Consider the following 27,862-nt stretch of genomic DNA (forward strand, 5'->3'; position numbering starts at 1 on the left):
CTTGGAGTTTGGCTTAAAAAGATTTAAGATCTAGGCCGGGCGCGGTGGCTCAAGCCTGTAATCCCAGCACTTTGGGAGGCCGAGACGGGTGGATCACGAGGTCAGGAGATCGAGACCATCCTGGCTAACACGGTGAAACCCCGTCTCTACTAAGAAATACAAAAAACTAGCCGGGCGAGGTGGCGGGCGCCTGTAGTCCCAGCTACTCGGGAGGCTGAGGCCGGAGAATGGCGTGAACCCGGGAGGCGGAGCTTGCAGTGAGCTGAGATCCGGCCACTGCACTCCAGCCTGGGCTACAGAGCGAGACTCCGTCTCAAAAAAAAAAAAAAAAAATTTAAGATCTAAAACTGAGGAAGGCAGATCTTTGAGGTAAGGCAAACATAGCCTGCCGATATGGCAGGAAGTAGAAATGGGCAGACCAAGTAGAGAAGGAAAACAGTTCATCTTTCTGGGACACTAATAAGGAGTAACAGTTTCCCTTCAATTCTTTAAAAAATAGGATGTAGGAGTCCAAATTTCCATCAAATCTATAGATCAATTTTCTTTGCATCAATTGACTTCTGGTGGAGTGCGGTGGCTCATGCCTACAATCCCAGCACTTTGGGAGGCTGAGGTGGGTGGATCACCTGAGATCAGGAGTTCGAGACCAGCTGGCCAACATGGTGAAACCCCCATCTCTACTAAAAATACAAAAATTAGCTGGGCTTGGTAGCGCGTGCCTGTAATCCCAGCTACTTGGGAGGCTAAGGCAGGAGAATCACTTAAACCCAGGAGGCCAAGTTTGCGGTGAGCCAAGATCATGCCATTGTACTCTAGCCTAGGTGACAAGAGTGAAACTCAGTCTCAAAAAAAAAACAAAAACAAAAAAACAAACAAAAAAGACGTCTTTGTTGTTGCTAAAATGCAGATTCTGGGCTTACGAAGAAACTAATACTTTAGTAGGAATGCTTGAAATAAAAATACCTACCACTAACTGAAACCGAAATATCAGGTTGACCATTTTGTGTTGCTGTAATAGAATGCCACAGACTGAGTATTTTATAAAGCATAGCAGTCTATTTCATGGTTCTGGAGGACAAGAAGTCTAATATCAAGATCCCGGCATTTGGTGAGTCTTTTTGCTGTATCATCTCTTGGTAGAGGCAAGTGGGTGAGTGAGGGCAAGAGGTTGAACTTGCCTCAACCTCAAGCCCTTTTAAAATCAGTATTAATCCATTCATAAAGTTGGAACCCCCATGGCCAGCCAGTTATTAGGCTTCACTTCTCAATATGGTTGCATTGTGGATTCAGTTTCCAACACATGCTTTTTGGAGGACACATTCAAACCACAGCACAGATACTTTATTTTTTTTATTTATTTTTTTTGAGACAGAGTCTCGCTCTGTCGCCCAGGCTGGAGTGCAGTGGCCGGATCTCAGCTCACTGCAAGCTCCGCCTCCCGGGTTCACGGCCTTCTCCTGCCTCAGCCTCCCAAGTAGCTGGGACTACAGGCGCCCGCCACCTTGCCCGGCTAGTTTTTTGTATTTTTTAGTAGAGACGGGGTTTCACCGTGTTAGCCAGGATGGTCTCTATCTCCTGACCTCGTGATCCACCCGTCTCGGCCTCCCAAAGTGCTGGGATTACAGGCTTGAGCCACCGCGCCCGGCACAGATACTTTATATTAGCTTTATAAAGACTCTCCCAAGAAAACAGTGCCATATACAAGATGAGGAACTGGAGCCCAGACAGGTGAAGCCCCACTGCGTTTAACACAGGAAGAAATGGCAAAGTAAAAATTCACACCCAGGACTCCCTGGGCTTTTCACCACACATATTGCCTTCTCATTGGATATCACCTGACAGAATGAGACTCAGGTGATTACAGGGATTCACCAGGAAAAAGGGGAAAGTCGGCATGACCAGAACTAGAACACTGGCCAGTGAATGCAGTTCTGGGTGGACCATGGCATTGGAAGCCCAAGGATAGCTTGAATGTGGTTTAAAAAAAAAAAAAAAGGCACAAAATGCACAAATGAAATACAAATGATGCTCAAACACAGCTTTTATTTTACTTCAAAGTTTACTTCAGCTCAGCTTGAGAAGGTGAGGGGAATGAAGCAGATGCTGTTAAAGGGCCATAGGAGAGAAAAGGTATCTGTGGGAAGAGAATAATCTCTTTTGACTCCATGTGCTGCCTCACAGACACACTGGAGCAGGGATTGGGCCCCCAAGACCTCAGGTAGCCCTGTGCCTATGGCTTTGCTAGGTGCAGCCTACATGGCTGCTCGAATGGGTTATAGGCTGGTGCCTGAAGCTTTCCGAAGGGGGCGTTGCATGCTGCCACTGACTCCACAGTTCTGGTGTCCTGGTGGTGGTCAGGTCCTGCTCCCACCGCTCCACAATGCACTCTCCTGCGGCCTGGATCCACTAGACACTAGACATTTCCCTGGTGGGGGCTCTCTGTGGCAGCTGCACCTCACATTTCCACTTGGCATTACTCTAGTGGAGGGTCTCTGTGGGCTGGGCATGCTAGCTCAGTTCTCTTTTCCTCTTCTTATAAAGCCACCAGTCCCATTCCTGTGATAACCCATTAATCCATTAACCCATGAATGAAGGTAGAGCCTTATCATCCAATGACATCTCAAAGGCTCCACCTTTCAGTATTGCCACATTAGGGATTAAGTCTCAACATGAGTGTTGGAAGGAACATTCAAACCAAAGCAGTATGAAAACAATATTCAACTCCAAGGTATATGGTCAAGATTACAGGTGGTAAGGAATAGGCTAAATTTGCCAGAGATGTGCTGTGGAATTATCTGTCTGTATTTCTAACTATGACCTTAGCTTCCTCAACTCCATTTCACTGCAGAATATGAAAAAATAAATTGAGATCCTGGTTCTTTTTTTTTTTTAATTTTTATTTTTTGAGACAGAGTCTCACCCTGTCACTCAGGCCGGAGTGCAGTGGCACAATCTCGGCGCACAGCAACCTCTGCCTCCTGGGATGACATCATTCTCCTGCCTCAGCCTCCTGAGTAGCTGGGACTACAGGTGCCTGCCACCATGCCCAGCTAATTTTTTGTATTTTTTAGTAGAGACAGGGTTTCACCGTGTTGGTTTCGATCTCCTGACCTCGTGATCTGCCTGCCTCGGCCTCCCAAAGTGCTGGGATTATAGGTGTGAGCCGCCGTGCACTGCTCAGTTTCTTATTTTTAATAGAAAAGTAGAACAGGGAAGGCACACAGGTCAGTGTGAGGAAGGGGGTCATGGTAGACATGGAGGTGGAGTGTTTGTCTGCCTCCTCATATTATGCTAACAGGGACAAAGACAGATTCAGAGGCCCTTGCAAAAAGAGAAGCCAGAGTCCCTTAAGACACAAAGGGGAGGCGTGAAGAAATCCTGCATCTCAGTTGCACACAAGGCAGCTGTCTCAGGCTACAGAAGAAAACAGTCATGAACAAATTCAGGTCAGTTACAGTAAGTGATGACACTCTGAACAGCCCACCACACACTCAAAAATTCCAAATCAAAAAATCCCCACAACCCAGTCCTATCCCATCTGCCCCACCCTCCACCCACTTTAGACCCCCAGAATCTCACCTTTACAAGCTGTGAGAGACTCATCAGATCCCTGGGTACTGTCGCTACCTGGGGTAGAACAAAAACAAGACCTGGTTAGAGCCCACAGGAGATGTGGTGCAGGAGGAATTGTGGGGTGGGCGAGCTCCTCCACACTCCTGCCCCCTACTTACACGAAGCCTGAGAGTAGCTCCCTCCTTTTCTACCTGTTAGAAGAAAATGTCCTGTGAGGGGCCAGGGAGGAGGCAGGGCCATAAGGTCCTAGAGGAACCTCCTAGTCTTGGATCCTAGAGAAGTATCCAGAACTGTGACTGCAGACCCAGGGCAAGATTAGGAAACATGAAGAAAGCAATTGTGGGTCCTGGACCAACTGCCCTCCTGAGGTCTGTCCTCAGCACGGACCTTCCCCTGTGACCCGTGACTGCTGGGTTCAGATCCCCATCACCACAATCATCAAGGTGATAAATCTGTCCTTCATTGTCACAGGTACCACAGGCGTGGTGGCTCACGCCTGTAATCCCAGCACTTTGTGAGGCCGAGGCAGGTGGATCACGAGGTCAGGAGTTCGACACCAGCCTGGCCAACACAGTGAAACCCCATCTCTACTAAAAGTACAAAAAAAAATTAGCCGGGTGTGGTGGCATGCACATGTAGTCCCAGCTACTCAGGAGGCTGAGGCAGGAGAATCGCTTGAACCTGGGAGGCAGAGGTTACAGTGAACTGAAACCACGCCATTGCACTCCAGCCTGGGTGACAGAGCCAAGATTCCATCTCAAAAAAAAAGAGTAGGTGCTGGCACACAGGGCCCGGGCTGGGTCGGCCCGTGAGTGTGGATGGTGCTTCCCAGTAATAAGGCAGGACACACTTCTACCTAGGGCTTGAAACCCCCAGTGGGACAAGAAAACTCAGACTCTACCCCTCTCCCTTCCCCACCTGAGCTCTTCCTCCTCCACATCACAGCAACAACCACAGCAACAACCATAGCTCCAAGGAGAACCAGGCCAGCAATGATGCCCACGATGGGGATGGTGGACTGGGAAGACGGCTCTGGGAAAACAGGGGAACGTAAGGGGCCCTGACCCCCAGGCCTCAGCCCTGACCCTGCAAAAGGGCTTCAGAAGGGCTCCTGCTTTCCCTAAGAGACATGACCTCCCATTCCCTTCCTTACCCCATCTCAGGGTGAGGGGCTCGGGTAGCCCCTCATGCTGCACATGGCACGTGTATCTCTGCTCCTCTCCAGAAGGTACCACCACAGCTGCCCACTTCTGGAAAGTTCCATCCCCTGCAGGCCTGGTCTCCACAAGCTCCGTGTCCTGGGTCTGGTCCTCCCCATCCCGCTGCCAGGTCACTGTGATCTTCGCAGGATAGAAGCCCAGGGCCCAGCACCTCAGGGTGGCCTCATGATCAGAGACGGGGTGGTGGGTCACGTGTGTCTTTGGGGGTTCTGAGGGGAAGAGTCAGAAAATTCACTGTGTATCTCTCATGGGACACTCCAGCAGCACCCATGTGACCATCCTGAGAAGAAAGAGGACAATTATAGTAGGAGATGAGGACAAAACCTTGACACCAGCCTGAACTTAGGGATCTGGGATAGCCTCTTATTCCTTGGAAAGTTCTAGAATCGGGGTGAGATAGCCCAGGACAGAAGGTGAAAAGGGATTTCTGGTCCTGGCCTGTGCGGATGCTGAGTGACTGAGAAAAGCTGGAGTCAGACCTCCAAAAACTCTTGGTGTGGGGCTGAGAACCAGGCACGAGAGAAACTCCCCCATGATTCCTAACACTGAGAGTCAAAGAGAACTGCTCATCAGTTCATTTGAAGAATGGACTCTCCAGCGGGACTAGATTCCTTAATTGTCCCTGACAGAAGGCTGGTCATTTAAGAGAGTCACTCTCTGGTACAGGATCTCCTGTACCTGGGGTGACAGCCCCCTCTCCTGATCCAAGGGAGGAGGGGTATTCTGGCTTCCATCCCTGCGTCTTCTACTGTTTGAGGTCTGTCAGCTGTGGGCACAGTCCTAGCCCAAGAAGGAGATGGGAGAGTAGCCCTGTGGACCCTCTTACCTGAGCGCTGCAGCGTCTCCTTCCCATTCTCCAGGTATCTGTGGAGCCACTCCACGCATGTGTCTTCCAGGTAGGCTCTCTGGTGCTCAGCCTCAGAGCCATCATTTGACTTTTGCTCGGAGATTTGAGCCGCCGTGTCCACCGCGGACCAGGAGCGCAGGTCCTCATTCAGGGTGAGATAATCCTTGCCGTCGTAGGCGAACTGTTCATACCCGCGGAGGAAGCGCCCGTCCGGCCCCAGGTCGCAGCCATGCATCCACTGGAGGGTATGAGACCCTGGCCCCGCCCGCTAGTCAGTCCCACCCACCGAGCCCCGCCCCTGTCGCCGCCAACCCGCAGGGATTTTGGCCTAAACTGAAAACGAAACCGGGTAAAGGAGCCTGGGACTCTGCCGGGTCGAGGGTCTGGGCGGGTTCCACAGCCTGGGGGTGAATCTTGGACCCTGAGACTCGAGGGAACCCACGATGTCCGTGAGGGATGGGGAGGGGTCGTGACCTGCGCCCCGGGCCGGGGTCACTCACCGGCCTCGCTCTGGTTGTAGTAGCCGCGCAGGGTCTCCAGGTTCACTCGGAAAGTCTGTGCGGTGTCCCTGGCGCTCCGTGTCTCCTGGTCCCAATACTCCGGCCCCTCCTGCTCCACCCACGGCGCCCGCGGCTCCATCCTCGGACTCGCGGCGTCGCTGTCATACCGCACGAACTGGGTGTCGTCCACGTAGCCCACGGAGATGAAGCGGGGCCCCCCGCGGCCGGGCCGGGACACGGAAGTGTGGAAATACTTCAAGGAGTGGGAGCCTGGGGGCGAGGAGGGGCTGAGACCGGTCCGGCCCTACTCCGGGCGCGGCTCCCCGAGTCCTGCGCCCCCGCCGGTCCGGCCCCTCTCTCCTCCGGGTAGAGGCCGCTTCCATCCCGACCCCGCACTCACCCGCCCAGGTCTTGGTAAGGGCCGAGAGCAGGAGAAGTAGGGTTCGTAGTGCCATGACCCCATTCTCTGAGTCGGTAGAGCCTCCTGAATCCGGGTGGGTGCGTGCGGACTTTATAGTCGGGAGTCGTGGCGACGCTGATTGGCTTCTCTAGAAACCCGACACCCATTGGGAATGAGAACTGAGTCTGCGTCATGAGTATCCAGGAAGAAGGACACGACCAGGTTACGAGAGGAAATGAAAGTGATGTGGAATCTCCAACACTGCGCCTCCCAGATCTCCACACTCTGCCCTTGGGGCCTGAGACCCTGACAACCACGCCCGAGGACATGGAACATTGTTCTGCGCTCTCACCTCCTGATCCGAGCGCTCTTTGTTACACTCTCTCTCTGAGTCCTGGCTCAGGGACTGTGTAAACTGTGTAAATCAGTGTTATTTTCGTGTGTGTGTGTTTTTTGGAGCTGGGTGTGTGTGTGTGTGTGTGTCTGTGTGTGTTGGGGGGGGTGGGGTGTCTCGCTCCGTTGACCAGGCTGGTCTCGAACTTCTGGACTAAAGGGATCCTCCCATCTGGGCCTCTCAAAGTGCTAGGATTACCGGCATAGGATTACCGGCATGAGCCACCCTGCCCGGACATTTTTTTTTTTTTTTTTTCTGAGACAGTCTCACTTTGTTGCCCAGGCTGGAGTGCAGTGGCACGATCTCGGCTCACTGCAGCCTCCGCCTCCCGGGTTCACACCATTCTCCTGCCTCAGCCTCCCGAGTAGCTGGGACTACAGGCACCCGCCACCACGCCCGGCTAATTTTTTGTATTTTTAGTAGAGACGGGGTTTCACTGTGTTAGCCAGGATGGTCTCGATCTCTTGACCTCGTGATCCACCCGCCTCAGCCTCCCAAAGTGCTGGGATTACAGGCGTCAGCCACCGCTACCCACCTACCCGGCGATTTTTTTTTTTTTTTAATATTTTGTAGAGTCGGGTTTTCGCCATGTTGCCAAGGCTAGTCTCAAACTTCTGGGTTCAAGCGATTCGTCCACGTCGGCCTCCCAAGGTACTGTGTTTACAGGCGTGAGCCTGTATTGTTAAATACTGTATTGTTTTAAATCCCAAAGTGTTGGAATTACAGGCGTGAGCCACCGCACCCAGCAATCAGCCCGCCGTTCTTAAACTTTTAGGTTTCAGTATCTCTGTGCACCCTTAGAAATTAGTGAGGACCCGGTTGGGCGCAGTGGCTGAAGCCTGTACTCCCAGCACTTTGGGAGGCCGAGGCGGGCTGATCACCTGAGGTTGGGAGTTCGAGACCAGCCTGACCAATATGGAGAAACCCCATCTCTACTAAAAATCCAAAAAATTAGCCGGGCGTGGCGGTGGCGCATGACTGTAATCCTGCCTATTTGGGAGGTAGAGGCCTGGCTATTTGGGAGGTAGAGGCAGGAGAATCGCTTGAACCCAGGAGGTGGAGGTTGCGGTGAGCCAAGATCCCGCCATTGCCCTCCAGCCTGGGTAACAAGAAAAAAGAAATTAGTGAGGACCCAAATAAATTTTGTTTCTGTGGCTTGTATCAAGTTTTATCATATATAAATTAAAACAGATTAAAACAAAATATTAAAAATATTAATTCATTTAATATATTAATAACCCATTACATGTTAATGGAAGCAACTTTTTTTTTTTTTTTTTTTTTTTTTTTTTTGAGTCAGTCTTGCTCTGTCCCCAGGCTGGAGTGCAGTGGAACGATCTCGGCTCACCGCAACCTCCTCCTAGGTTCAAGCGATTCTCCTGCCTCAGCCTCCCCAGTAACTGGGACTACAGGCGTGCGCCACCACGCCCAGCTGATTTTTGTGTTTTTAGTAGACACGGGGTTTCACCATGTTGGCCAGGATGGTCTTGATCTCTTGAGCGGAAATAACATTTTTTTTTTTTTTTTTTTTTTTTGAGACGGAGTCTCGCTCTGTCGCCCAGGCTGGAGTGCAGTGGCCGGATCTCAGCTCACTGCAAGCTCCGCCTCCCGGGTTCACGCCATTCTCCGGCCTCAGCCTCCCGAGTAGCTGGGACTACAAGCGCCCGCCACTACGCCGGCTAGTTTTTTGTATTTCTTAATAGAGACGGGGTTTCACCGTGTTAGCCAGGATGGTCTCGATCTCCTGACCTTGTGATCCGCCCGTCTCGGCCTCCCAAAGTGCTGGGATTACAGGCTTGAGCCACCGCGCCCGGCCGGAAATAACATATTTTTAATGAAAAAAAACCGCCTAACTTTTAATTTTTCCAAAATTAACAATGTATAGGCAGGGCACGGTGGCTCACGCCTGTAATCCCAGCATTTTGGTAGGCCGGGGCGGGCAGATCACGAGGTCAAGAGTTCAAGACTAACCTGGCCAACATGATGAAACCCCTTCCTACTAACAATACAAAAATTAGCTGGGTGTGGTGGTGCATGCCTGTAATTCCAGCCACTCGGGAGGCTGAGACAGGAGAATTGCTTGAACCCGGGAGGTGGTGGTTGCAGTGAGCTGAGATCACACCACTGCACTCCAGCCTGGGCGACAGAGGGAGACGTCTGGGGAAAAAAACAAGAAACAAAAAACAAAAACAAAAACAGAAACAAAAAAACAGGATCTGATTCAAGAAGTTGCCTTTAAGGTCAAACCAGCTGAGACTCGTTACAACCAAGAGAGCCGGCCAAATGACTTCAGAAAGACCTCACGCTTCATTGTAATCCCGTTTCCAAGCTAAATTGCACTCCCATCCGTGCCTTGACAGTTGACAATCTCCATGACAGTGAGTAGAAGTCCTAAAAGGACCGAAAGGAAAGCAGTATTACCGGTTTGGAGAAGTTCAATGCCTGTTCCCATAAAACATATGAATATTCCTCCCCTTCACTTTTAATGCCCAATTCCTCCATTAGAGCAATACTACATTTTAGCCCCCTCACTCCTCACTAGCCGCCTCACTAGCGGAGAAGTTGATTGGGGAGAGTTGTTCTCTCTTTAGAAGTCCTGTGCAGGAAATAAAACTTGCTCTGCTTGAGGCTCACTTTCGGTTTCATGTATTGGCTCTGCGACTCCCAATGAGGAAAGATCCCACCTTCTGCAGCTACCAAAATTTTTGGTAACAAGAAGAGTGATTATTTTTCATTTTCGTAAGTGTCGTTCTTGGAAAATTTTGCAAGCGTCATTTTGGCTCATAGCATACATTCTCTTCTTTACTAGTTTTTAAAATTTTGACTTTTATTTTAGATACAGGGAGTGGCCGGGCGCGGTGGCTCACGCCTGTAATCCCAGCACTTTTGGGAGGCTGAGGCAGATGGATCACCTGAGATCGGGAGTTTGAGACCAGCTGGATCAACATGCAGAAACCCCGTCTCTACTAAAAATACAAAAGTAGCCGGGCGTGGTGGTGCATGCCTGTAATCCCAGCTACTCAGGAGGCTGAGGCAGGAGAATCGCTTGAACCCGGGAGGCGGAGGTTGCGGTGAGCCAAGATCACGCCATTGCACTCCAACCTGAGCAACAAGAGTGAAACTGTCTCCAAAAAAAAAAAAAAAAAAAAAAGATACAGGGGGTACATGTGCCGATTTGTTACATGGGTATGTTGTCTGATGCTGAGGTTTGGGGTATGGATCCTGTCACTCAGGTAGTGAACAGAGTACCTACAGGTAGTTTTTCTTTTTTTCTTTTTTTTTTTTTTTTGAGACGGAGTCTTGCTCTGCCGCCCAGGCTGGAGTGCAGTGGCCGGATCTCAGCTCACTGCAAGCTCCGCCTCCCGGGTTCACGCCATTCTCCGGCCTCAGCCTCCCGAGTAGCTGGGACTACAGGCGCCGGCCACCGCGCCCGGCTAGTTTTTTGTATATTTTAGTAGAGACGGGGTTTCACCATGTTAGCCAGGATGGTCTCGATCTCCTGACCTCGTGATCCGCCCGTCTCGGCCTCCCAAAGTGCTGGGATTACAGGCTTGCGCCACCGCGCCCGGCCTACAGGTAGTTTTTCAACCCATGTCCCCACCCTCTCCACTCTAGTCGTCTGCAGTGTCTGTTGTAGGCATGTTTATGTCCATGTGCGCTCAGTGTTTAGCTCCCAATTATAAGTGAGAAGATGCAGTATTTGGTTTTATGTTCCTGTATTAAGTCACTTAGGTTTATGGCCTCCAGCTGCATCCCAGCCATTCTATTACTTTGATTGAAGTGTATGTTTTGAAAAATCTAGCCTTACACAAATATTGAGTTGAAAAAGGAAGGATTATTATTGCTGTTGTTTAGAGACAGGGTCTCTCTCTGTCACCCAGGCTGGAGTGCAGTGGCACCATCATAGCTCACTGCAGCCTCGAACTCCTGGGTTCAAGGGATTCTCTCACCTTAGCCTTCCCAGTAGCTGGAATAACATGTGTGAGCTACCATGCCTGGACTGGGAGGATTATTTTTAACAGCTTTTCATGTAATTGTGGATATTCATATTTCACATTACACAGAAACTGTACAAGTGGTGATTTCTTTTTTTTGAAAGCAAATAATCCATTTTTAAATTTCTTTTAATTTTATTTATTTAAAACATTTTAAAATTCCAGTAGTTTTTGGGGAACAGGTGGTGTTTGTTTACATGGATAAGTTCTTTGGTGGTGATTTCTGAGATTTTGGTACATCCAGCACCCGATTAGTGTACATTGTACACAATGTGTAGTCTTTTATCCCTCACCTCCCTCCCACCCTTCCCCCACCAGTTCCCAAAGTATCATTCTTATGCCTTTGTGTTCTCAAGCTTAGCTCCCATTTATAAGTAAGAACATACAATGCTTGGTTTTCCATACCAGAGTTAATTCACTTAGAATAATGGTCTCCAACTTCATCCAGGTTGCTTTGAATGCCATTATTTCTTTTCTTTTTATGACTGTGTAGTATTCCATTATATATATATATATATATAATGGTTCCATATTTTTGCAATCACGGATTGTGCTGCTATCAATCTGCTTGTACAAATATCTTTTTCTTTTTTTCTTTTTTCTTTTTTCTTTTTTTTTTTGCAACGGGGTCTGGCTCTGTTGCACAGGCTGCAGTACAGTGGCATTATCTCGGCTCACTGCAACCTCCACCTCCCAGGTTGACGCCATTCTCCTGCCTCAGCCTGCTGAGTAGCTGGGACTACAGGCGACCGCCACCACGCCCGGCTAATTTTGTTTTGGTATTTTTAGTAGAGACGGGGTTTCACTGTGTTAGCCAGGATGGTCTTGATCTCCTGACCTCGTGATCTGCCCGCCTTGGCCTCCCAAAGTGCTTGGATTACAGGCATGATCCACCGCACCTGGCCTCAAGTATCTTTTTCGTATAATGTCTCCTTTTCCTTTGGGTAGATATCCAGTAGCGAGATTGCTGGGTCAAATGACAGATCTAGCTTTAGTTCTTTAAGGAATCTCTAAGCTATTTTCCATAGTGTTTGTACTACTTTACATTCCTCCCAGCAGTATGAAAATGCTCCATTTTCACCACATTCACGCCAACATCTATTTTATTTTTTTTATGGCCATTCTTGCAAGAATAAGGTAGTATGGCATTGTGGCTTTGACTTACTTTTCTCTGAGAATTGGTGATATTGAGCATTTTTTCATGTTTGTTGGCCATTTGTATATTTCTTTTGAAGATTGTCTATTCATGTCCTTAGTGCACTTTTTGATGGGATTATTTATTTTTCTTGCTGATTTGGTTGAATTCCTTGTAGATTCTGGATATTAGTTCTTTGTCAGATTCATAGTTTGTGAATATTTTCTCCCACTCTGTAGACTGTCTGTTTACTCTGTTGATTATTTCTTTTGCTATGCAGAAGCTTTCTAGTTTAATTAAGTCCCATCTACTTATCTTCATTTTTGTTGCATTTGCTTTTGGGTTGTTGGTCATGAACTCTTTGCCTAAACAATGTCTAGCAGAGTTTTTCTGATGTTGTATTCTAGAATTTTTATGGTGTCAGGTCTCAGATTTAAGTCTTTGATCCATCTTGGGTTGGTTTCTATATAAGGTGAGAGATAAGGATCCAGTTTCATTCTTCTACATGTGGCCTGACAATTATCACAGCACCATTTGTTGAACAGGGTGTCTTTTCCTTATGTTTTTGTTTGCTTTGTCAAAGATCAGTTGGCTGTATTTGGTTTCATTTCTGGGTTCCCTATTCTATTCCACTGGTCTATGTGCCTATTTTTATACCCATACCATGCTGTTTTGGTGACTATAGCCTTGGGGTATAGTTTGAAGTCAGCTAATGTGATGCCTGCAGATTTGTTCTTTTTTGGTTAGTTTTGCTTTGGCTATGCAGGCTCTTTTTTGGTTCCATATGCATTTTAGGATTTTTTTTTTCCAATTCCGTGAAGAATGATGATGTTATTTTGATGGGAATTGCATTGAATTTATAGATTGCATTGAATTTATAGGCAGTATGGTCATTTTCACAATATTGATTCTACCCATCCATGAAAATGGGATGTGTTTCCATTTGTTTGTGTCATCTATGATTTCTTTCAGCAGTGTTTTGTAGTTTTTCTTGCAGAAGCCTTTCACCTCTTTGGTTAGGTATATCCTACATATTTTGTTTTTGCAGCTGCTGTAAAAGAAATTGAGTTCTTGATTTGATTCTCAGCTTGGTCACTGTTGGTGTTACTGATTTGTCTACATTGATATTTGTATCCTGAAATTTTACTGAATCCATTTATCAGATCTAGGAGCTTTTTCGATGAGTCTTTAGGGTGTTCTAGGTACATGATCATGTCATCAGTGGACAGTGATAATTTGACTTTCTCTTTTCCGATTTGGATGCCTTTTATTTCTTTCTCTTGTCTGATTGCTCTGGCTAGACCAATATGCCTGATGAACATGCAAAAATACTCAATAAAATACTAGCTAATTGAATCCAACAGCATATAAAAGATAATCTAGCATGATTAAGTGGGTTTCAAACCAGGGATGCAGGGATGGTTTAACATACACAAGTCAGTCCGGGTGTGGTGGCTCATGCCTGTAATCCCAGCACTTTGAGAGGCTGAGACGTGCAGATCACTTGAGATGAGGAGTTCAAGACCAGCCTGGCCAACATGGTGAAACCCCATCTCTACTAAACCCACCCCCCAAAGCCAAAAAACAAAAAACCACAAGTCAATAAATGTGATACACCACATAAACAGATTTTAAAAACAGAAATCATATGATCATCTCAATAGATGCAGAAAAATCATTTAACAAAATCCAGCATCCCTTTATGATTAAAACTCTCAGCAAAATTGACACAGAAAGCCATCTATGACAAATCCACAGCCAACATTATATTGAATGGGGAAAAGATGAAAGCATTTTCCCTGAGAACTGGAACAAGACAAGGATCCCCACTTTCATCACTTCTATTCAGCATAGTACTGCAAGTCTTAGCAACTGGTAATTTCTTAGAGGTGAGATACAACCTGAATCCCTATCGTTAAATATTTGTATTCTGTTACATTAAAATAGATTGGTCTATCTCGCTCATTGAATGGATCTTGTACTAACGACTAATGCAGTGGTGGGATCATAGCTCACTGCAGCCTCAACCTACCACCTCAGCCTGCCAAGTAGTTGAGACCACAGGCAGGTGACACCATACTCAGCTAATTAAAAAGAATCTTTTTTTTTTTTTTTAGCTGGGAGCGGTGGCTCACGCCTGTAATCCCAGCACTTTGGGAGGCTGAGGCAGGCGGATCACGAGGTCAGGAGATCGAGACCATCCTGGCCAACATGATGAAACCCCATCTCTACTAAAATAGAAAAAAATTAGCTGGGCATCGTGGTGGGTGCCTGTAGACCCAGGTACTCGGGATGCTGAGGCATGAGAATGGCGTGAACCCGGGAGGCGGAGCTTGCAGTGAGCTGAGATCCGGCCACTGCACTCCAGCCTGGGCGACAGAGCGAGACTCCGTCTCAAAAAAAAAATTTTTTTTGTACAGTCGGGGGTCTTCCTATGTTGCCTAGGCTGGCCTTGTACTCTTAGACTTAAGTGATCCTCCTGCCTCGGTCTCCTAAAGTGACAAGATTATAGGTATGAACAACCGCGTCGTGCTGCTACTAATTTTTTTTTTTTTTTTTGAGACAGACTTTCACTTTGTTGCTCAGGCTGAAATGCAGAGGTGTGATCTCTGCTCACTGCAACCTCTGCCTCCTGTGTTCAAGCGATTCTTGTACCTCAGCCTCTCAATTAGCTGGGATTAGAGAGACCCACGGCCATGCCTGGCTAATTTTTTGTATTTTTAGCAGAGATGGGGCTTTTACATGTTGGCTAGGCTGGTCTTGAACACGTGGCCTCAAGTGATCTGCCTGCCTCGGTCTCCCAAATTGCTGGGATTACAGGTGTGAGCCACCATGCCCAGCCTGCTACTAATTTTTGTTTGTTGATTTTGTATCCTGCAAGTTTACTGAATTTGCTTATTAGTTCTAATAGTTTTTTGGTGGAGTCTTTAGATTTTTCCAAATGTAAGAATATCATCTACAAAGAGAATTTGACCTCTATTTCTTTCTCTTGTCTAATTGCTCTAAGTAGGACTTTCAATACTATGTTGAATAACAGTTGTGAAAGAAGGCAACCTTGCTGTGTTTCATTCTTCTATATGTGGTTTACCAATTATGCCAGTTTCATTCTTCTATATGTGGCTTACCAATTATCCCTACACCATTTGTTGAATTGAGTGTCCTTTCTCCAGTTTATGTTTTTGTTTGCTTTGTTGAAGATCAGTTGACCATAAGTATTTGGCTTTATTTCTGGGTTCTCTATTCTGTTCCATTAGTCTGTATACCTATTTTTATACCAGGACCATGCTGTTGTGGTGACTGTGGCCTTGTAGTATAGTTTGAGGTTGCTTGATGTAATGGCTCCACATTTGTTCTTTTTGGTTAGTATTGCTTTGGCTATGCATGGTCTTTTTTGGTTCCATATGAATTTTAGGATTAGTTTTTCTAGTTCTTTGAAGAATGACGGTGGTATTTTGATAGGGATTGCATTGAATTTTTAGATTGCTTTTCAAAGTATGGTCATTTTCACAATATTGAGTCTACCCATCCATGAGCATGGGATGTGTTTCCATTTGTCTGTATCATCTATGATTAGTTTCAGCAGTGTTTTGTATTTTCCTTGTAGAGGCATTTCACCTCCTTGGTTAGGTATATTCCTAAATATTTCATTATTTTTTTTGCAGCTATTTTAAAAGGGGTTGAGCTCTTGACTTGATTCTCAGCTTGGTTGCTGTTAGTGTAGAGCAGAGCTACTGATCTGTGTGTATTAATTTGGTTTCCTAAAACTGTGCTGAATTCATTCACCTGTTTAGGAGCCTTTTGGATGAGTCCTTAGGGTTTTCTAGGTATTCAATCATGTCGTCAACAGAAAATGACGGTTTGACTTCCTCATTATCAATTTAGATGCCCTTTATTTCTTTCTCTTGTCTGATTGCTCTGGTTAGGACTTCCAATACTATGCTGAATGGAAGTGGTGAAAGTGGGAATCCTTGACTTGTCCCAGTTCTTAGTGGGAATGTTTTCAACTTTTCTCCATTCAGTGTAATGTTGGCTGTGGGTTTGTCATACCTGTCTTTTATTTCCTTAAGGTATATCCCTTCTATGCTGATTTTGCTAAGGGTTTTAATCATAAAGGGGTGTTGGTATTTGTGAAATAGTTTTTCTGCATCTATTGAGATGATCATGTGATTTTTGTTTTTAATACTCTTTATGTGGTTTATTATATTCATTGATTTGCATATGTTAAACCATCCCTGCATCTCTGGTAGGAAACCCATTTGATCATAGTGGATTATCATTTTGATATGCTGTTGGATTCTGTTAGCTAGTATTTTTTGAGGATTTTTGCATCTATGTTCATTAGGGATATTGGTCTGTAGTTTTTCCTTGACGTCTTTTCTTGGTTTTGGTATTAGGGTGATACTGGCTTCATAGAATGATTTAGAGAGGATTCCTCCCTTCTCCATCTTTCAGAATAGTGTCAGTCGGATTGATACCATTTCTTTGAAAGTCTGATAGAATTCAACTGTGAATCTGTCGGGTCCTGGACTTTGTTTTGGATAACTTTTTAAATAACCATTTCAATCTCACTGCTTGTTATTGGTCTGTTCAGGGTTTCCATTTCTTCCTGGTTTAAGTTAGGAAGGTTGTATATTTTCAGGAATTTATCCATGTCGTCTAGGTTTTCTAGTTTATGTGAATAAAGGTGTTCTTAGTAGCCTTGGATGATATTTCGTATTTCTGTGGTACTGGTTGTAATATCTTCTGTTTTGTTTCCAATTGAGCTTATTTGGATCTTCTCTCTTCTTTTCTTGGTTAATCTTGCTAATTGTCTATCAGTTTTATTTTATTTCTAAATTTGTTTATAAGCGCAAAGAGGCTACATTTTTTTTTAAATTGACAACTCAATCTATACATACAGTATTTTACAAATTATAAGTGGATCAACAATTATATTAATGATACAAACTCATGGGTATTTACATAAAACTACTGCTCTAGGTTTTGGTGCCTTTTGTTCTGGCTACTTTAGTGATTAAAAGAAACATAAAGGAACTCAGCTACTTGAATTCATGAGAATTAGCTTTCAAAAAAAGCATATATGTCATCTCTTAGAATACTTAATATATCAAACCCAGGAAAAGCAGTAATTAAATGACAAAAGGAACACTTTTAAAGAAAAGATGATAAAAATGTTAGGTTAAAATATTGTTTAAGAACTTTAGCAACGAGACTGAGAAACCAGAAAGTGTATGCATACTGGGAATTTTAAGAAAAGATCCCCGTGTTCTCCTTCACCCATTCCAAAAGCATACTTCTGGATTGCTACAATGTGTTCTCTGCTACAAACCATTGTTTCAAAGAAACATTGAAACAAGAATTGAAACAAACATTTAAAGAAAGAAGATGGTAATTCACATAAAAGGGTTTTAAAATATTCTTCCCAGGTAAAATAAAATAAAATAAAAGTAATATGATCTCCATCAAATTATAAAGAAATTCTATCAAAATGTAGACCAGATAAAGAATCCAGACCATTTGCCTTCACTGTCTGCCTCAGGACATACAGCATATGTGTCACCTGCAAGAAAGGGGAAATGGGGGTAGAGTCCCCACTCTCCCCCTGTCTGTGGAGTTGGGTGGACAAGAGCCCTTTGGCTTCCCTGGGGTTTTGCCTCCTCACATAGGGAATTGAGGGAGGTGGGCTAGATGGCTTTAAGAGACTCCTCAACTAAAAGAATCAAAGTCAACTTGAGATCCCATCTCTGAGCAGACATATAGGGTGGCAAAAGAAATCGATTAAAAAATGGGTGGATGGTGTCTTTCTCACCTTTTGATACCATCACTCAAAACTAATCTGTACTATAGTTCAAGAAAATCTTTGCCCCATACCGTTAAAGGGTATGCAATAAGGCATCTGACAATAAATGTTTGATAAAAATGTAAAAAGGCTATGTTAAGTTTGGGTGGAAAAATAATGCAACATCATGTTACTACCAGCAGTCAGGACGTCTTGTCTCTGATTTTAGGAGTCATTGATCTGGTTGGGAGAAATGCTGAGGGAGATGCATGTTCAAGCCATTCGATAGAGATCTAAGGAGTGCACACGTTCAAGAAATGGATAAACAGGTGCCCAGGAAGGCAACTTTAATGAAACTGGTTCTAAAACAAGAATGCAAGAGACCTAAATGATCCAAAGAGAGTGATGGCTTCTCATTTTCCATCACCTACAGAGAATACAAGTATCATAGTATCATTTCTTCTGGAATCTAACACACTGGCTTCATTTTCAAAATGCATCACTTTATTTTCCTAACAAGGCACCCGCACGTTAAGCACGTGACAGTCACATGATTTCTTCAGTGAGCCCCAAGGCTTCCACAGCTTTCCTGGAGCCTATGGCCAGAAGAGTCCTGAGATTTCAAATACTAAAGCTTTCTCCACAGCCACAAGTTCCTTTCATGTTTGAAACCCACTGGATAATTTGTCTTCCACACAGTCTATTTCTGTTCCTAAAAGTGTTAGCTTTGCTTTCTTTTCAATGAATACTTTGACTCCAACTTGAATAACTTCTTCATCAGAATCTCCTTTTGTCTTTGTATATTCTAGAGTATAAGAAAGGCTGTTGCATCCCCTGGTTTACACCTACATGCTCAGGCTTATTTTTAAGAAGTTGTTTTATCTTGTTTACTACCGAAGGTGTCAGGGTGAGGGCGGCCTGGGTGGGCTGCAGCTTCCTCTTGTTCAGAGCCTGGACAGTTGCCCAGACTAAGGAAGCCAACATCTTCATCGTCCCAGCGACCGGGTGCCTCGGGCCGGAGCTTGGCCGCCTCAGCCTCTCTCTATGGACACTGTGGGCGCATGGACGCTATTTTTGTTTGTACAATTCCCTGGAAAGACACTCTTACCCCTAGGCTTCCCAGGGCTCAGAGAAGGCCTCCCTGGCACAGGGTTCATCTGAGGAAACTGAAAAGTCTTTTAGGCTCTGTCCTCCCAGACGCTTTGAGGTCAGATACGGATAAAGAAGGACTGCCTCTCTACTTCCACCATCAGTAGACTTATCACCACTCTCTGCAACTGATAGAATTAAACACAGTGTCAGGAGAGACAGAGAATTTTAACCATCCTGATTTACTTTTCATTTATGTACCATTACTTCTAGGAATGGAAGAATAAACCCCCATTCCCCCTGGTACACGAGGTACATTCATTGTGTAGTTCCAGGGCAATATACAGAGCTGGAAAACAGTAACAGCATAATAGTCATCAAAGTGTATTCTCTGACTACAATAGCATTAACTTAGAAATTAATACAAAGATGTTTTGGAAATCCTATTATGTGGAATGAAACAATGTATTTCTATGTAATTTCTTACATTTCTATATAAATTAATTGCTATGTAAATTAAGAGCCAAAGACAAAATTACCAGAGAAGTAAGAAGATATTTTGAATTGAATAATCAGCAAAATGACATCTCAAAACATATGGAGTGAAGCTCAAGCAGTGCTCTGAGGGAAACGTGAACCATTAAATGCTTAAATTAGACAGGAGGAAAGACCTAAAACCACTTCCATCCTAGGAAACTAGAAACAAAAGAACACAATAATCCCAAAGTTAAGTAAAGGAAGAAAATAATAAATATAAGAGAAGAAATCAAATAAACAGAAAATAGACAGCAGTAGAGAAAACTAACAAAGGCAAAACTTTTTTTGTTGTTCTTAAATTGACAAGGCTCTATTTAGACTTATGAAGAAAAAAAGAGAGAACAAAAGTCACCAACATCAGGAATGAAAAATGTATTATCACCGCAGATCCTACAGTCATTAAAATAATAGTAACAGAATATTATGAATTTTTAAAATCTATTTCAATGCAAATGGACCAATTTATTGAAAATTAAAACAACAAAATTGAAAAAAGAAAAGCATGAAAAAGGAAAGAAAGAAAATTACAGGCTAATTTCATTTAAGACTAATGATACAAAGATCTTTAACAAAATATCACCAAGACTATCTCAGTCTACATGGTTAATTTAAAATCAAAACCAAAATCAACCAACCGACCAAACAACAAACAAAAAGAAAACCCAACACCACACTCCAGATGTATTATTATATATAAACGATGAAAAAAATTAAAAATTTTCTCCTAAGTACACTAGAACCAGAAACATAAAATATTTAGGAATAAATCTTACCAAAAAAAAAAAAATGGTTTAAGATCTCTGAAATCCAAGACCCTAGAAACCAAGAAACACTGTGGAAAGTGTATAGAGGACCCAAGGAAATACATTCCCTGTTCAGGGAGAGCAAGGCTCAACATTGTTAAAATGTGATATTCTCCAAATTGATCCAGAGATTCAAAAAAATACCAAACAAAATTCTAGGAGGCTTTTTGATAGAAATTTATGAACTGATGTACAAATTTATATGAAAACATAAAAGATCTAGAATAACCTATGCAATTTATTTTTAAAAATTTAAGAAGAGAGGCTTGCCATATTGCTCCAGGCTGGCCTCTAACTTCTGGGCTCAAGGGATCCTCCTGCCTCAGTCTCCAGAGTAGCTGGGACTATCAGCATGTCATCAATATGCAGCACAACTTACGGAATTTTAAAAAAGATGAACAAAGTTAGAGCATTTATTTTCACTAAAAAAGCTGAGATAATTTATTACGTTAATAAATTTTCTAATACAATTACACCTATTAATTACTTTTAAAATTTCTGCTTCCCATCCCCGCCACCCTGGGCTTAGTGGATTTCCCAAGAAGACTGCTTCCACCAAACAAGAACCTCAGCTGGCTATTTTATATTTCTATAAAATATAGTGGTGAGAGGTGACAGCGTGCTAGCAGCCCTCGCTCGCTCTTGGCGCCTGCTCGCCTCTGCGTCCGTCCGCTCTGGCCGCGCTCGAGGAGCCCTTCAGCCCGCCGCCGCGCTGTGGGGACCCCTCTCCGGAGCTGGTCGAGGCCGGAACCGGCTCCCTCTGCTTGCGGGGAGGTGTGGAGGGAGAGGCGCTGGCGGAAGCCGGGGCTGCCCGCAGCGCTCACGGGCCGACGAGGGTTGCGGGTGGGCGCCGGCTCCGCAGGTTCCCGGTGGGCGAAGGCTCGGCGGGCCCTTCACTCCTCAGACGCGGCAGGCTGCTGCCTGCTGGGCTTGCTTGGGGGATGAGCTCCCTCTCTGCTGCCAGAGCGCCCTGGGCTAAGTGCCACAAACTCCTGCAATGCCAGTGCCACTGAGAGGTGAAACCAGCTGGGTTCCTTGGAGAACTTTTATGTCCAGCTAAAGGTTTGTAAATGCACCAGTCAGCACCCTGTGTCTAGCTCAAGGTTTGTAAACGCACCAATCAGTGCTCTGTGTCTAGCTAATCTAGTGGGGACTTGGAGAACTTTTATGTCCAGCTAAAGGTTTGCAAATACACCAGTCAGCACTTTGTGTCTAGCTCAAGGTTTGTAAACGCACCTATCAGCACCCTGTGTCTAGCTCAAGGTTTGTAAAGGTACTAATCAGTGCTCTGTGTCTAGCTAATCTAGTTGGGGACTTGGAGAACTTTTGTGTCTAGCTAAAGGATGGTAAATGCACCAATCAGCAGTCTGTGTCTAGCACAAGGTTTGTAAATGCACCAATCTGTGCTCTGTGTCTAGCTAATCTAGTGGGGACTTGGAGAAGTTTTGTATTTAGCTAAAGGATTGCAAATGCACCAATCAGCACTGTGTCTATCTCAACGTTTGTAAATGGAAGGATCAGCACCCTCTCAAAACGGACCAATCAGCTCTCTGTAAAATGGGCCAATCAACTCTCTGTAAAATGGACCAATCAGCAGCATGTGGGTGGAGTCAGATAAGGGAATAAAAGCAGGCTGCCTGAAGCAGTGGCACACCCCACTCAGATTCCTAATTGCATTGTGAAAGGTTGTTTTTTTTTTTTCGGGTCCCTTTCCACGTTGTGGAAGATTTGTTCTATTTGCTCTTCACAAAAAGTATGCTGTTTACTGTTGGAGTCTGTGTGACATTTTTTGAGCTGTAATGTCAGTGTAAGGGTCCACGGCTTCACTCCTGAGGCCAATGAGACCAAGAACTCACCAATTCCAGACACAGTGGTATGAGGTTTATATGTTCTCCACATTTTTGTTAACCCTTGTTGTTTATGTTTCTTTAAAAAAGTTATTTTTCATATATATTTTTTTTCTGAGATGGAGTTTTGGTCTTGTCCAGGGTGGAGTGCAATGGTATGACGTTGACTCACTGCAACCTCTGCATTCTGGGTTCAAGCGATTCTCCTGCCTCAGCCTCCAGAGTAGCTGGGATTACAGGCATGCACCAACACACCCGGCTAATTTTATATTTTTAGTAGAGATGGGGTTTCTCCATGTTGGTCAGGCAGGTCTTGACCTCCCAGCCTCAGGTGATCCACTTGCCTTGGCCTCCCAAAGTGCTGGGATTACAGTTGTGAGAACCTGCACTCGGCCTAAAAAAGTTATTTTTGTAACCATGTTATTGTGGTATGATTTGCATTTCTGAAATGGCTGGTGGTGTTGAGTATGTTTTCCTGTGTTATTGGCTGTTTATGTATCTTCTTTGAGGAAGTCCCTATGCAAGTCCTTTGCCCATTTTGTGACTGGGTTGTCTTTCGTTATCGAAGTGTAAATACTTCTTTTTTTATTTTTATTTTTATTTTTTAAAAATTTTTGTTTATTTATTTATTTTGAGACAGAGTCTCGCTCTGCCCACCTCGGCCTCCCAAAGTGCTGGGATTATAGGCGTGAGCGGCCATGCTCTGCTCAGGTTCTTATTTTTAATAGAAAAGTAGGAGAACAGGGAAGGCACACAGGTCAGTGTGAGGAAGGGGGTCATGGTAGACACGGAGGTAGATGTTTGCCTCCTCACATTATGCTAACAGGGACACAGACAGATTCAGAGGCCCTTGCAAAAAGAGAAGCCAGAGTCCCTTAAGACACAAAGGGGAGGCATGAAGAAATCCTGCATCTCAGTCGCACACAAGGCAGCTGTCTCAGGCTACAGAAGAAAACAGTCATGAACAAATTCAGGTCAGTCACAGTAAGTGATGACACTCTGAACAGCCCACCACACACTCAAAAATTCCAAAGGAAAAAATCCCCACAACCCAGTCCTGTCCCATCTGCCCCACCCTCCACCCACTTCAGACCCCCAGAATCTCACTTTTATAAGCTGTGAGAGACTCATCAGATCCCTGGGTACTGTCGCTACCTGGGGTAGAACAAAAACAAGACCTGGTTAGAGCCCACAGGAGATGTGGTACAGGAGGAATTATGGGGTGGGCGAGCTCCTCCACACTCCCGCCCCCTACTTACACGAAGCCTGAGAGTAGCTCCCTCCTTTTCTACCTGTTGGAAGAAAATGTCCTGTGAGGGGCCAGGGAGGAGGCAGGGCCACAAGGTCCTCGAGGAACCTCCTAGTCTTGGATCCCAGAGAAGTATCCAGAACTGTGACTGCAGACCCAGGGCAGGATCAGGAAACATGAAGAAAGCAAGTGTGGGTCCTGGACCAACTGCCCTCCTGAGGTCTGTCCTCAGCAGGGACCTTCTCCTGTGACCTGTGACTGCTGGGCTCAGATCCCCATCACCACAATCGTCAAGGTGATAAATCTGTCCTTCATTGTCACAGGTACTTTAGAAAAAAATAGGTGTGGCTGGGCGCGATGGCTCACGCCTGTAATCCCAGCACTTTGCGAGGCCGAGGCAGGTGGATCACGAGGTCAGGAGTTAGACAGCAGCCTGGCCAACACAGTGAAACTCCATATCTACTAAAAATACAAAAAAAAATTAGCCGGGTGTGGTGGCACGCACACGTAGTCCCAGCTACTCGGGAGGCTGAGGCAGGAGAACCGCTTGAACCTAGGAGGCAGAGGTTACAGTTACAGTGAACTGAAACCACGCCATTGCACTCCAGCCTGGGTGACAGAGCCAAGATTCCATCTCAAAAAAAAGAGTAGGTGCTGGCACACAGGACCCGGGCTGGGTCAGCCCGTGTGTGTGGATGGTGCTTCCCAGTAACAAGGCAGGACACACTTCTACCTAGGGCTTGAAACCCTCAGTGGGACAAGAAAACTCAGACTCTACCCCTCTCCCTTCCCCACCTGAGCTCTTCCTCCTCCACATCACAGCAGCAACCACAGCTCCAGTGACCACAGTTCCAAGGAGAACCAGGCCAGCACTGATGCCCACGATGGGGATGGTGGACTGGGAAGACGGCTCTGGGAAAACAGGGGAATGTAAAGGGCCCTGACCCCCAGGCCTCAGCCCTGACCCTGCAAAAGGGCTTCAGAAGGGCTCCTGCTTTCCCTAAGAGACATGACCTCCCATTCCCTTCCTTACCCCATCTCAGGGTGAGGGGCTCGGGTAGCCCCTCATGCTGCACATGGCACGTGTATCTCTGCTCCTCTCCAGAAGGCACCACCACAGCTGCCCACTTCTGGAAGGTTCCATCCCCTGCAGGCCTAGTCTCCACAAGCTCCGTGTCCTGGGTCTGGTCCTCCCCATCCCGCTGCCAGGTCACTGTGATCTCCGCAGGGTAGAAGCCCAGGGCCCAGCACCTCAGGGTGGCCTCATGATCAGAGACGGGGTGGTGGGTCACGTGTGTCTTTGGGGGTTCTGAGGGGAAGAGTCAGAAAATTCAGACACTTTGTATCTCTCATGGGACACTCCAGCAGCACCCATGTGACCATCCTGAGAAGGAAGAGGACAATTATAGTAGGAGACGAGGACAAAACCTTGACACCAGCCTGAACTCAGGGATCTGGGATAGCCTCTTATTCCTTGGAAAGTTCTAGAATTAGGGTGATAGCCCAGGATAGAAAGTGAAAAGGGATTTCTGGTCCTGGCCTGTGCGGATGCTGAGTGACTGTGAAAAGCTAGAGTCAGACCTCCAAAAACTCTTGGTGTGGGGCTGAGAACCAGGCATGAGAGAAACTCCCCCATGATTCCTAACACTGAGAGTCAAAGAGAACTGCTCATCAGTTCATTTGAAGAATGGACTCTCCAGCGAGACTAGATTCCTTAATTGTCCCTGAGAGAAGGCTGGTCATTTAAGAAAGTCACTCTGGTACAGGATCTCCTGTACCTGGGGTGACAGCCCCCTCTCCTGATCCAAGGGAGGAGGGGTATTCTGGCTTCCATCCCTGCGTCTTCTACTGTTTGAGGTCTGTCAGCTGTGGGCACAGTCCTAGCCCAAGAAAGAGATGGGAGAGTAAGCCTGCGGACCCTCTTACCCGAGCGCTGCAGCGTCTCCTTCCCATTCTCCAGGTATCTGCGGAGCCACTCCACGCATGTGTCTTCCAGGTAGGCTCTCTGGTGCTCCGCCTCACCGCCATCATTTGACTTTTGCGCGGAGATCTGAGCCGCCGTGTCCACCGCAGACCAGGAGCGCAGGTCCTCATTCAGGGTGAGATAATCCTTGCCGTCGTAGGCGAACTGTTCATACCCGCGGAGGAAGCGCCTGTCGGGCGCCAGGTCGCAGCCATGCATCCACTGGAGGGTATGAGACGCTGGCCCCGCCCGCTAGTCAGTCCCGCCCACCGAGCCCCGCCCCTGTCGCTGCCAACCCGCAGGGATTTTGGCCTAAACTGAAAATGAAACGGGGTAAAGGAGCCTGGGACTATGCCGGGTCGAGAGTCTGGGCGGGTTCCGCAGCCTGGGGGTGAATCTCGGACCCGGAGACTCGAGGGGACCCGCGTTGTCCGTGAGGGATGGGGAGGGGTCGTGACCTGCGCCCCGGGCCAGGGTCACTCACCGGCCACGCTCTGGTTGTAGTAGCCGCGCAGGGTCTCCAGGTTCACTCGGAAAGTCCGTGCGGTGTCCCTGGCGCTCCGTGTCTCCTGGTCCCAATACTCCGGCCCCTCCTGCTCCACCCACGGCGCCCGCGGCTGCATCCTCGGACTGGCGGCGTCGCTGTCGTACCGCACGAACTGGGTGTCGTCCACGTAGCCCACGGAGATGAAGCGGGGCTCCCCGCGGCCGGGCCGGGACACGGAAGTGTGGAAATACTTCAAGGAGTGGGAGCCTGGGGGCGAGGAGGGGCTGAGACCTGTCCGGCCCCACTCCTGGCGCGGCTCCCCGAGTCCTGAGCCCCCGCCGGTCCGGCCCCTCTCTCCTCCGGGTAGAGGCCGCTTCCATCCCGACCCCGCACTCACCCGCCCAGGTCTTGGTAAGGGCCGAGAGCAGGAGAAGTAGGGTTCGTTGTGCCATGACCCCATTCTCTGAGTCGGTAGAGCCTCCTGAATCCGGGTGCGTGCGTGCGGACTTTATAGTCGGGAGTCGTGGCGACGCTGATTGGCTTCTCCAGAAACCCGACACCCATTGGGAATGAGAACTGAGTCTGCGTCATGAGTATCCAGGAAGAAGGACACGACCAGGTTAACAGAGGAAATGAAAGTGGTGTGGAATCTCCAACACTGCGCCTCCCAGATCTGCACACTCTGCCCTTGGGTCCTGAGACCCTGACAGCCACGCCCGGGGACCTGGAACATTGTTCTGCGCTCTCACCTCCTGACCCGAGCGCTCTTTGTTACACTATCTCCCTGAGTCCTGGCCCAGGGACTGTGTAAACTGTGTAAATCAGTGTTTTTTTCGTGTGTGTTTTTTGGAGCTGGGTGTGTGTGTGTGTATGTGTGTGTGTGTGCGTGTGTCTGTGTGTGTAGGGGGGGGTGGGGTGTCTCGCTCCGTTGACCAGGCTGGTCTCGAACTTCTGGACTAAAGCGATCCTCCCATCTCGGCCTCTCAAAGTGCTAGGATTACCGGCATAGGATTACCGGCATGAGCCACCCTGCCCGGACTTTTTTTTTTTTTTTTTTTTTTTTTTTCTGAGACAGTCTCACTTTGTCGCCCAGGCTGGAGTGCAGTGGCACAATTTCGGCTCACTGCAACCTCCGCCTCCCGGGTTCACACCATTGTCCTGCCTCAGCCTCCCGAGTAGCTGGGACTACAGGCGCCCGCCACCACGCCCGGCTAATTTGTTGTATTTTTAGTAGAGATGGGGTTTCACTGTGTTAGCCAGGATGGTCTCGATCTCTTGACCTCGTGATCCGCCCCCCTCAGCCTCCCAAAGTGCTGGGATTACAGGCGTCAGTCACTGCGACCCGCCTACCCGCTGATTTTTTTTTTGTATTTTGTAGAGTCGGGTTTTCGCCATGTTGCCAAGGCTAGTCTCAAACTCCTGGGTTCAAGCGATTCGTCCACGTCGGCCTCCCAAGGTACTGTGTTTACAGGCGTGAGCCTGTATTGTTAAATACTGTATTGTTTTAAATCCCAAAGTGTTGGAATTACAGGCGTGAGCCACCGCCCCCAGCAATTAGCCCGCCGTAAAAACTTTTAGGTTTCAGTATCTCTGTGCACGCTTAGAAATTAGTGAGGACCCAGCTGGGCGCGGTGGCTCACGCCTGTACTCCCAGCACTTTGGGAGGCCAAGGCGGGCTGATCACCTGAGGTTGGGAGTTCGAGACCAGCCTGACCAATATGGAGAAACCCCATCTCTACTAAAAATCCAAAAAATTAGCCGGGCGGGTGGCGGCGCATGACCGTAATCCTGGCTATTTGGGAGGTAGAGGCCTGGCTATTTGGGAGGTAGAGGCAGGAGAATCGCTTGAACCCAGGAGGCGGAGGTTGCGGTGAGTCAACATCCCGCCATTGCCCTCCAGCCTCCAAAAAGAAATTAGTGAGGGCCGGGCGCGGTGGCTCAAGCCTGTAATCCCAGCACTTTGGGAGGCCGAGACGGCGGATCACGATCAGGAGATCGAGACCATCCTGGCTAACACGGTGAAAACCCGTCTCTACTAAAAAAT

At 46.9% G+C, this 27,862-nt stretch overlaps 2 protein-coding genes, 2 long non-coding RNA genes and 1 pseudogene across 35 annotated transcripts; 1 reads left to right on the top strand and 4 right to left on the bottom strand.

Annotated features, from left to right (window-relative positions):
* Window positions 1-2,023: 2,023 nt before the first annotated feature.
* LOC144340503 (patr class I histocompatibility antigen, alpha chain E-like) lies at window positions 2,024-26,301 on the bottom strand. 32 transcript variants are annotated; one of them, XM_078000613.1, is made up of 8 exons: window positions 26,216-26,301; window positions 25,816-26,085; window positions 25,295-25,570; window positions 24,402-24,677; window positions 24,164-24,280; window positions 23,379-23,411; window positions 23,227-23,274; window positions 2,024-3,414 (listed from the first exon to the last, which is right to left on the bottom strand). In XM_078000613.1, the coding sequence occupies exons 1-8, from the start codon at window positions 26,268-26,270 to the stop codon at window positions 3,410-3,412; spliced, it is 1,080 nt and encodes a 359-aa protein (XP_077856739.1). In that variant the 5' UTR covers window positions 26,271-26,301; the 3' UTR covers window positions 2,024-3,409. The 32 variants fall into 32 exon arrangements, 30 of the variants coding, with proteins under 30 accessions (XP_077856739.1, XP_077856741.1, XP_077856735.1 ...); XM_078000615.1 differs by having other exon boundaries at window positions 23,227-23,270; window positions 23,375-23,411; XM_078000609.1 differs by lacking the exon at window positions 2,024-3,414 and adding an exon at window positions 22,819-23,061 and having other exon boundaries at window positions 25,295-25,583; window positions 25,823-26,085.
* MAMU-E (major histocompatibility complex, class I, E) lies at window positions 3,580-6,595 on the bottom strand (the record flags this gene model as incomplete). Its single annotated transcript, NM_001114966.1, is given in 7 exon segments — window positions 3,580-3,627; window positions 3,732-3,764; window positions 4,492-4,605; window positions 4,727-5,002; window positions 5,620-5,895; window positions 6,141-6,410; window positions 6,541-6,595. Coding segments are annotated over 7 exon segments (1,072 nt in total), but the record flags the coding sequence as incomplete, so codon positions are not given.
* Window positions 5,941-9,562, top strand: LOC144340513 (uncharacterized). Its single transcript, XR_013416697.1, has 2 exons — window positions 5,941-7,227; window positions 9,041-9,562. It is a non-coding gene; the product is annotated as an uncharacterized LOC144340513 (long non-coding RNA).
* Window positions 18,326-18,965, bottom strand: LOC144340504 (iron-sulfur cluster assembly 1 homolog, mitochondrial pseudogene; annotated as a pseudogene).
* On the bottom strand, window positions 19,917-22,696 carry LOC144340509 (uncharacterized). Its single transcript, XR_013416692.1, has 2 exons — window positions 21,519-22,696; window positions 19,917-21,400 (listed from the first exon to the last, which is right to left on the bottom strand). It is a non-coding gene; the product is annotated as an uncharacterized LOC144340509 (long non-coding RNA).
* Window positions 26,302-27,862: the final 1,561 nt, after the last annotated feature.

The sequence above is a fragment of the Macaca mulatta genome, chromosome 4 (assembly GCF_049350105.2).
Source record: "Macaca mulatta isolate MMU2019108-1 chromosome 4, T2T-MMU8v2.0, whole genome shotgun sequence".
Classification (NCBI taxonomy): Eukaryota; Metazoa; Chordata; class Mammalia; order Primates; family Cercopithecidae; genus Macaca; species Macaca mulatta.

What these genes read in the sequence shown, in the direction of transcription:
- LOC144340503 (XM_078000592.1), bottom strand. Translation starts at nt 26,278, where the DNA reads ATGGGGTCATGGCACAACGAACCCTACTTCTCCTGCTCTCGGCCCTTA. An exon ending in GGAGACGCTGCAGCGCTCGG is followed by an intron (nt 24,678 to 25,294) that starts GTAAGAGGGTCC and finishes TCTTCCCCTCAG; the next exon opens with AACCCCCAAAGACACACGTG. An exon ending in GCCCCTCACCCTGAGATGGG is followed by an intron (nt 24,281 to 24,401) that starts GTAAGGAAGGGA and finishes CTGTTTTCCCAG; the next exon opens with AGCCGTCTTCCCAGTCCACC.